This window comes from Triticum aestivum, chromosome 4B (assembly GCF_018294505.1).
Source record: "Triticum aestivum cultivar Chinese Spring chromosome 4B, IWGSC CS RefSeq v2.1, whole genome shotgun sequence".
Classification (NCBI taxonomy): Eukaryota; Viridiplantae; Streptophyta; class Magnoliopsida; order Poales; family Poaceae; genus Triticum; species Triticum aestivum.
The window spans coordinates 601,931,634-601,941,565 of record NC_057804.1 but is presented as its reverse complement, the minus strand read 5'-3'; the positions used below and the strand labels follow the sequence as shown (position 1 = coordinate 601,941,565).

Here is a 9,932-nt window from a genome sequence, read left to right as displayed (position 1 = left end):
TGTCCGAATGATTTGAGAATTCTTTTCATCACTGTTTGGATCGCAGACTTGACCGTTGTCTATAGAAAGAAAGTGCTCACTCGTTTTCTGTTTGTTTTCATGTGCACATACACTCACCAATGAATTTCTCTCCTTAAAGGAATCTACTTCCCTGACTGTCAACTACTCGCTTCTTCACCGGTATCACACCTATATATATATATATATATGTCATCTATTATAAAGAAGAAAATAAAAAATATAAGTCATAGTATATATTTTTTATTTTCTTCTTTATAATAGATGACCCACCATGAGAGAAGCGTCATGAGACATTTTAGTTTTTGCTGAAGAATCATATGCACTCAAATACAAGGGCTTATGATGGTGTTCCATGACTGAAGATTATGAAAAATATATCTCTTTTCAAATTGCTGCTTGTTTTCTGGTTAGAGATGAACAAATACCATGGTTGTCTAGAGAGTGTTTTTGCTTCATAATTCCTTAATGATGTTTAGACTTTGGAACTGTATGTGAGGATCATGTGTCGTATATGTGGTTTTTATTATTGATGAAAAAAGCATCTGATACTTTGATTGTTCAAATTCTTTTGTTCCTTTAATTGGTGTGGTCAATAATCTTCAAAAGTTGCAAGCAACATAAAGAGGTAGTTGTAAAAATTAAGATTGGCAAATCAAAGGCAATCGATATGGTTAAATGGATGGCTATAATATAAACTAGTCAATAATAATGTTTCAGTAACCATGAAAATATTTTTAGCGACGAGAAAAGTGGTCGCTAATACATAAGTTGTGGTCGTTATTTCCTCGCACTTAACAACGACACGTTGTCCGATCGTTATAAAATAACGACGGGAAAAAGTGTGTGGTCATCATACTGTTAACGACGGAGCCTACTACGACCACACAATTGTGGTCGTTAATGACTTTTAACGGCCACATTCTAACTTTTAACGACCACCTATCTTGTCATTAAAAATCGTTTTCCTAGTAGTGTATATTTTTGTTTTTGATATTGCTTATTCAAAAATAATTGACAACTATAATTTATATTGACAGCTTATCTCCATTCAACCAAACATGTCCGACGCTTGGTAGACAGGACCTACTACTGTCCCGGAGCTAGACTAAACTGCGAGGAGATAAGTCATTATGTTTCATGGCTTGAGGATCTTCATACTGTCAAGACAAATTTTCTTCCTGCAATTAGAAGTATTAGCACTCAAAATGTGTGACCAATAGTGATGGTATTGAACTACGGTCACATCTATTTAGGAATGATGGTAAGATTTTTACTATTTGTCCTCAGTGCATCTTTTGCATACATAATTTTTTTGCTAAACTTTCATTGCTAAGTATATTAATTAAGTACTATACGATCTTCTTCAACAGGGACTCCCGATGATAGTTGTGCCTCAGGGGATCGAGCCTAAAGGTCGCATGTCAATTTTTAGCTTAAGGCCAAGATATCCTGCATTGCACATTAATGCTTTCATGATTTCTAGAAGCGATGAATGCTTAATAGTAAAAGATTGGAGGAAAATTGTTAACGATCGCAGAGAAGTACTAGGGGGCAGCAATGAGAAGCGCAGCCCATGATTAGGAGACAGGTTCATCGGCATGCTCCAGTTTAATGAATCAGGAGAGTTATACATGTTCTATGCTATTTTACCAGAGAGGGAGTAGCTAGCAGGAGTGATTTAGCATGCTGCTCTTAGTACTTGTCCTTTCATGTCCGTGTTCTTCGTTCTGAACTTAATCTGAAAGAGTGATTTGCTTTTGTGGTGTTATATATGAACGCTTATAATATCATGATAATCATGTTGAACTCGATGATATTTTTGCTTCTGGTACAAGTGAATGTTTCTTCTTTAAGCTACTGTTGATGGTGATTTGATAGCGGTAATGACTATGATGATTAAATAGTGATAATGACAACTACGATGATTTTTAGCTAGCTATCTCTAGAGTATGTTGATGATATGATGCAAGAGTTTTTATATTAATAATATGATGATATGATGAGTAATTATTATATCATTTAATGAAAGAAACCACATATTAGTTTCAGCTGGATGGATCCTACCTAAGTGATCAACTATATATATGCCATATCCATATATATTATACTTATCGATATGACATATATATATATATATATATATATATATACTTGATCACTTAGCTATAGCTAGCTATATATAGCTAGCTAGATATCCTCCAGTCGAAACTAATCCGCGGTACTTTCACCTAATGATTTAACAACTCATTATAATGTAAAACAATCACTAAATTAAATTGAAAACACAAAACTAAAGCAAAAATTAAAAAAAACACCCAAACATTTAGTACCGGTTGGTGTTACCAACCGGTAGTAAAGCCCTACACGCACCCGGGCCTGGCTTGCGCCACGTGTTCGCACTTTAGCGCCGGTTCGTGACGAACCGGTACTAAGGGGGGGGGGGGACCTTTAGTCCCCACCCTTTAGTGCCGGTTGGAGAACCGGCACTTAAGGCCGTTACAAACCGGCACTAAAGGCCGGTTCTGCACTAGTGTTGATTATTTCAGTAATTAGTCATGTAGTAGCATCTTAGCTTAATAAATAAACAAATAAATTGAGTATATGTTTTGTCATTCTTATTTTCTGAGAACTAGCTATTTGATCTTCTATGGTACGCCATGAAAATTCAAACGCATATCAACTTCATACAAGAAAGTTAGTCTTATGATAGAAGAAAGGCCCATCGACCATTACAGCGCTTGATTGTTATCATTTTCTTTTCAGCTAATTATTGAGTACTGACTATACCCAACAACACATGATTGACTGGACCAAGTAGAAGTAGCTATCTTCATGTATAATATTTTCTTTGGAAAATTCTATTGAGCTGGGCACGCGCATGGGCATCTCTCTGGGACAAGACAGACTGGTTGCACTCGTACACAGGTTGATGCGATCTTTTAAGTATTTGTGTTTTTTAATGGTCTCTTACATGTCATTATTTGTAGCACACAGGACCATGAGCTTTAACAAAACATACCTCATACAGTAATAATTAGGAAGTTTGTAACTAATTTACTTTTTTCTTTTGTCTTGGTTATCGATTAGTTGATTACGGTCATTTGACCATTTCTGTACACTACCGAGTTTGCCTTTGTGAGCAACTACTATTAGGTTCTACATATCATGTTTGAAAGTTGTGGTACATCACTTTTATGTTACTCTCTCATGGTCCACCCATTGTTTTCTTCTTTGTTCTTTCTTTCGAGGTTAGAATTGTGAATGCAGGCTTATTAATACCTCAGGTAAACAAGAGTATAATTTCTATCACTGTTTCTTGTGTTTTTAATACTATATTTAACTTACATTAAGTTTGAGGTCTGCTTTGTACATTGTTATAGTATCCAGATATTATCTCAGTGTAAACAGCCACAGTGCTTCTTGAAAATAGGGTCTACTGGAAAAAGATGTGTAATGATCAATTAATTTTTTCTTAATATTCTGGCTAAAGTCTCATAATATTCGTCATCCTTGGATCCATGACGGCGTCATTCTGGAAGATCATTTGGCGCAGCTAGGCTTCACTAAATGTGAAGTTCTGGCTTGCATCACAAAACTGTTGTTGGACGGCGGACCGCTTGGCCAAGCATGGTCTTCAGCACCCACCCGTCTGTTGCTTATGCTCTAAGGAAGAAGAATCCCTGCAAACACTTCCTCGTTGATTGTGTCTTCTCAAGGATCACCTAGCACGAGGTCATGTCTTGGTGTCGACTAGCGCCGCCCATCCCGGACGTCCAGACCACCTTCTTCGACTGGTGGCTGGAGTGGCCCGCCGTGGCCCCGCCTCAGCAGCACAAGGGCTTTGCCTCTCTCGTGATCATCACAGCTTGGTTCATTTGGAAGCACAGGAATGCAGCCATCTTCGATGGCTTGCAACCGTCCAACTCACACCTTCTTAGCACCATCAAGGACGAAGGCATGTGTTGGGCACGCGCTGGCGTCAAGGGATTAGATAGAATTATCCATGTAACCTGATCATCTTCTGGTGGGGCTGAGCAACCCCCTCTCCTATTCTCATCGGTAACCCTGAAGGCGCCATTCTCATTGTGCACGTCTTTGGGGTAACCACACAAAAACTTGTATTCTCTCCTATCTATAAATGGAATGATACACCTATGTGTGAAAGATAATGGGTGTTGGGACCAAATTATGGATATTTGTATTGATGTCATCTTGACATGCTTGATGATACTTAAACAACCTTTGCCTTCCTCAAACGATATAAATTTTCTGTGTATGTGTCCAACGTTTATCATTTTATTATCTGTAGCACTAACCATGCACATTCCTTTTTGATCATAGTTGTCTGGTAGCATAAGTGACTAGGTGAATATATAACTACAATTATTGGATATTAATTTATAATGTGCCATGTGTTTTGTTGGAAGTGCCACCCTAGCAAATACCTTGTGGGATTATGCCACTTGATGCACTAACATCCATTATCATATACAATTCTTGTTGGTTAAGATGGCAATGTTATGTAGGGTGAAGCATATGATGAGAAAAAAACATCGATGGAGCCAGATGGGGAGTTCAGAGGCATAGAGAGGTAATGAAAAGAACGACATCTTAGTAATGTATCACAACAGAGTTCATATAGAAAAGGATGTACTAGCAAGGACGTGCTTCAAGGTGATATTTATCTTAACGGTCATAGGTCGCATGTGACATACATGTTGTTTGATCATTGGTTTTGATGTTTTAAGCTTCGTGTCCTGTGGCAATGCATGGGCATCCAACTATTACTGTAAGAGGGCTATACACTACAAGAAATATGTCAACTTGTGACCACCACTATTGGTCACTGAAAGGTCATGGTTTTTCATTTGCGACCTTTTTGTGACCAAAAACAGAAGGTCAAAAGCTGGCAGTCGTAAACTGACTATAGTGACCTTTCTTCTGGAATGGTCATAGACGTTTATGACCAAAACATGTCCAATGTGGCGTTTTGGTCACTAGCAACCTCCCCAGGCCACGTAGGCATCCAGCATGGCAAGCTGATGTGGCACAAGATTCAGCCCGGTCCAATTCGGTTTTCTACATGGGCCTAGCCCAATAATTCGGCCTTTCTATATTTTTTCCTGTGCTTTTATTAGCTACATGGGCCTGGCCCAACAATTCGGCCTTTTTATTTTCTAGGCCATGACCTTTTTTATTTTATTTTTTCCAAAAGATGAGCCCACTAGTGAGACGGGACCCAGTTGTCAGGTTCTAACAAGTGGGTCCCAATTGTTACTGTTATATTCTTCATATCTCAATTTTCCAGTAAATAAATAATAATATTTAAATCCGAACAGAGAGAAAACAAAATTCTTCAAACAGAGCACAACTAATCAGGAAAAATATGGTACACATCACGAATACAATCAGAAAGAGCCAAACTTGGCACATTATTACAATCAAACTTGTTCATCCTGGTAACACAGCAAGGATGGTTCATCCTGGTAACACATTATTACAGAAAAATATGGTTCACATCAAGTTTACAATAAAAAAATGTTCACATCAGGTAACACAACTATCACAGTATAACTAGCTCCAATGCTTCTCCCAACTTGTTCATCCTGAACCTCACGACAAAACATGAATGAAGGCCAGCATCTGCAAGTTATCAAGAAAAATGGTTAGAACAAGCAAAATGCGACATTTTTACCATTTAAGCATAGAAGAATAGGGTCAACAACATTTCAATCTTTGAAAATGAACCATGATTTCAATCTTTGAACAGCAAAAAATTGATACAGTAGATCATTTGCGGTTTAAAACAACCCCTAAGGAGCTCAGGTTGCCAGCGGCGCCCGACGACAGCAGCTCGTTCACTGCCTTCGCCGCTGCGTCGCTCAGCCGACCTTCCAAGGGAGCAGCATGGTGCATCGTGGTGCCTTCATCTGGAGTCGCAAGTCGGAGTTGTGGGCTGCTGCTTTGCTTCCCCATATAGCACACCAGGTTCTCCTAAGATAGCGAACTAAAAACACAAAACATGATTAGGGAGTTGGTTCATAAGAAAAGGAATTCATGCACGAATGGCATATACAACTAAAAAACAATCAGGCATCACATATTATTAGAATTTCATATTAGATGGCTGCACGGTAAGTGTTTCTTCATATAAAATAACTAGAATTAGCACCCAACAGGATCCATTCCATGCGCAGGATCCTTTGTATGTGGTTGCCTTTTTTGTTGCTTTATCACATATTCTGGCAGTAAAAAAAGCACTTCATTGTCTGAGGCATTAAGATCATTAACCAAACAACTCAGATCAGGTCAAATCATCAAACCAACTCAGAAGAGGGCAAGATCATCAATTCGGGATTGCAGACATGAACATCTCTAGAGAGCACAGGTACAGAAGTAAATGTTGGTGAACTGATCATTCGATGGTACACTACAAGAATCAAACAGCAAGTTGTATATTAGTTGAGCTATATGGTGAATAGTTCATCAACTAGGCTGGGGCGAACAAGCATAAATGCACATATGGTGGGGCATAATAACAGGGCAGTACAGATCGGTATTTGAGGAAAGGTGTATCACAAAATAACAACCAACAAACAAAGGGTAGCACACAACTTTTGCTGCATCGTACGTTATGAAAATGTGATATGTCATTTACTGCTGTGCAAGGGAGCAAAACCAACATGTAGAGAAGGGACTCGATCTGGTTGTCCCAGCTCACCATTCCCGTTGCCGTACATCATACATCTAGCTCCCCCTGGAACAGGTTCAGAAATCAGATGGTTCTTTGGTCAGCTACCATGGAGGAATAAGTATGTGACATGAGATCGACGAGGAATAACCAGGGAAGGAGTTAGCTTTGCGAAGCATGAATGGCCATCATAGAGGTCTTGAGCACGGCGCTGCGCGGGTTCTTCACCGTCTTCAAGATCCCCAGCACCACCTTCTCCCTGCCAATTAGCACCCGCGGACGGAACAGAACATTCATGGCATAGTTCAGGTGTTCGATAGAAAAACAGAACATGATATATACTAAACAACTTGAACCGGTAATACACAACTAAATTGGCTATTAAGCAAGTTCAGGTTTCTTATCCAAACAAGGATGAGAAATCTGCTCCTAAAATAACAATGCTATGTGCAGACTTGGAGAATGACATGAAAGGCTATTTACTACTCCATAAGTACACAAGTAGTATTTGCATCAGTACAGCTACAATAGCACATATTAGCAAACTATAGGCAAGTTTGTGGTTTCAAAAAAAAAGTCTGCAATAGATATATTTTTGGGCAATACAAGTTCACAGGGACCATAGCACCTACGCAGCAATGATTTCTTTTCCGATTTTGCTTCTACGCTTCATCTTTTTCAAATTCTGGGCACCCTGAGCCAAAGAAACAACTGGTATAAGAATATGCATTAAGAGGCGAAAGATAACTGTACTTTTTTGTGTGAGAAAAGCTAACTACAGTTAGCTAGCAAGCATCAAATTTTGTTCAAGTTAGTCTCGTCAATATATGTCCTTGTGCAATGCACAATGAACATGAAAATTAGCATCAGAGCTAAGTCAGAGACAACTAAAACATGACATTCTTTCGCAGAGTACAACACGAACGCATACTGCATACGCACTTCCGCAGAAGCTAGAGACAACCAAAGTTTTACATATTATAAATAAATGAGTTCCCACCTCAGCATTACATCAAAGTTTTACACAGTATAAATAAATGAGTTCCCACCTCAGCATTACATCAAACACGTGGTACACACAACATTCCTCTACGCTTAACACAACCAATTAAGTAACTATTCTTTTAAATAAGCTACTTCTTTTCCGGAGCACACATGAGCACCCTGTGTGTGTGATTAGCTCTCGGGGGTTAAATAGTACATGCTCGATTGCAGAGACCAGACATCCATTACATGTAAGGCAACTGCAGGTATATACTGATCTGCCATCAGAGGTTCAATCTTTGCACCTCGTGGTCAAATATCAACATTGCATGATACACATTATAAACTCTAAAGTTGTGCTAAAACTGGACGTATAAACTCAAATAGAGTCCATTGATTAGTGATTATTGTATGGAAGTTCCTGCCTAAGCCCTGCATAGCCACATAGGCAGATCACTGGTGATATAAATTACTGAGGAAAATAGAGCTCATTTGTGGAGATAAAAACTCATTTGTGAGCTCTCAGTGTGAACAGCACACAAAATTGTAGCTGAATTGCACATTCACGTGTATAAAGAAGAGGAGCCACTGAATTTTAATCATGAATAGTAAACAAAATTGTAGGTGAACAGCACACACACATTTTATAAAGTTTCTCCAGTGACTGAAAATTGTATTCTGTATGTAGAAAAAAACATAGTCATTGCAACCATTCTCAATAAGTACACAACAATGCATTCCTACGAAAAAAATCCTCACATGGATCATGGCTGCTGCCTACCATGGTAAATGATGGACTCTCTCTAATGGTCTCAAACACACCACAATGGTTACAATTAGCCTGTCAGATGCACATTACAAGAGTTTGAAGTTGAAAGGTTGTGATTTACCGTGAAATCAAAAGGAAAGCTCGACAAATTAGCACGCAGATGGCACCATGGGTTTTCCGCCGGGTCCGTCCTGCAACCAACCCAACCCATCCATCAGAGAAATACATCAGGGAATGGAATGGAGGGGAAGGGGAGGGAAGAAGAGGAAATCGAGAGAGGGGGCGGACCTTGGATGTTGCTTGTACATTCTTGTGCTGGAGGAAGAAAGAGCTTCACGCGAAAAAGAATCCATGGCGCCAGGACAGAGCAAGCTCCACTCCATGACGCCTACCTACACAGTCGACACGAGGCAAGGGTCAGAGTGGTTAAGAATGAGGAGGGAAGATGAGTTGGGATCCTTACCATACCACCGTTGTCCAAGTCCAAGTCCTGCGCTTGCGGTCGGTCGCCATGGCCGCGCTCCAACAGGTAGGGTTTCCGGCGCCCACCACAACTGCAGGATTGGAGTACCACCACAAAAACAATCAGTCCATCAAAGGAGGTGAAGTGATCCAACTCAACCATGTCGTCGAATTCTGAAGAAAGATGCAGTATTATTCAGACAAGAAAGCAGAGCACTGTGCCTGCGTAGCACCATGTGGGGAGGTTGTGCGCGAGCCTAGCGAGCAGGGCGGCGGTAGCGAGACAGGCGAAGATGCGCCTGGAGCTGGGCTGGCCCTACGCGACGCGTCGGAAGGCGAAGGCGATGCCGGCGAGGCCGGAGCGGATGAGCGCGGCGAGCTCGTTGGCCGCCGGCTGCAGGTCAGGGATGGGCGGCGCGGGGTGGCCGAGGAGGTGCGTGGCCCTAGACCACGCGTACAGCACGGCCAGGAGGAGGAGGAGCACGGCGGCGGCCAGCGACAGGGCCATGTATCCGGAGGCGATGTGGAATAGGATCCAGGGGGCGACAACAGTCGCTAGGATTAGGGCGCTCATGTCGGCCCGGCCTCGGTGGGTTTGGGGGCGGCGGCGTATCGAGATCTGAGGGAGGGAGAGGGCGGCGGCGGATCGAGATCCGAGGGAGGTGCATAGGACGGTAGGAGAGAGGGGGGCGAGAGGACGAGTGGGGCGGGTTGTGTTAGGGCTAGTTGGGTGAGATGGTGAGGGGGTCAAGTCTGCCGTTGGATCGGGGCCGATCGGACGGTTCAGATCGCCTACGGTAGGGTGAACCAGGAGAGACGTCCTAATTGGTTGGAGACTACGGCTGTAATTTAAAATATAGTCTCTAGGTGTTAAAAACAAAGGGGTTTATGAAGCAACTACCAATAATATTTTACAAAATGATCTAATATTGTGCACAAGGGTGCATATTGGAATGACAAACAATGTTGCCTAAGAAAGTTTTCATTTTTTTTGGACGAAAATTT

General features: G+C 41.1%; 1 protein-coding gene across 7 annotated transcripts; it reads right to left on the bottom strand.

The window, feature by feature from the left end:
• Positions 1-5,373: 5,373 nt before the first annotated feature.
• LOC123093505 (uncharacterized) lies at positions 5,374-9,627 on the bottom strand. Of its 7 annotated transcripts, none has more exons than XR_006445378.1 (7): positions 9,161-9,627; positions 8,929-9,019; positions 8,754-8,857; positions 8,587-8,656; positions 7,345-7,406; positions 6,864-6,971; positions 5,374-6,778 (listed from the first exon to the last, which is right to left on the bottom strand). XR_006445378.1 is itself a non-coding variant. In XM_044515486.1 (7 exons), the coding sequence occupies exons 1-6, from the start codon at positions 9,161-9,163 to the stop codon at positions 6,875-6,877; spliced, it is 438 nt and encodes a 145-aa protein (XP_044371421.1). In that variant the 5' UTR covers positions 9,164-9,627; the 3' UTR covers positions 5,374-6,778; positions 6,864-6,874. The 7 variants fall into 7 exon arrangements, 3 of the variants coding, with proteins under 3 accessions (XP_044371421.1, XP_044371420.1, XP_044371422.1); XR_006445374.1 differs by lacking the exon at positions 9,161-9,627 and having other exon boundaries at positions 5,374-5,664; positions 5,833-6,778; positions 8,929-9,143; XR_006445376.1 differs by lacking the exon at positions 9,161-9,627 and having other exon boundaries at positions 5,374-6,028; positions 6,653-6,778; positions 8,929-9,143.
• Positions 9,628-9,932: the final 305 nt, after the last annotated feature.

What these genes read in the sequence shown, in the direction of transcription:
- LOC123093505 (XM_044515485.1), bottom strand. Translation starts at nt 9,090, where the DNA reads ATGGTTGAGTTGGATCACTTCACCTCCTTTGATGGACTGATTGTTTTT. An exon ending in ATGTACAAGCAACATCCAAG is followed by an intron (nt 8,657 to 8,753) that starts GTCCGCCCCCTC and finishes GGTTGGTTGCAG; the next exon opens with GACGGACCCGGCGGAAAACC. An exon ending in GCTTTCCTTTTGATTTCACG is followed by an intron (nt 7,407 to 8,586) that starts GTAAATCACAAC and finishes TCTTTGGCTCAG; the next exon opens with GGTGCCCAGAATTTGAAAAA.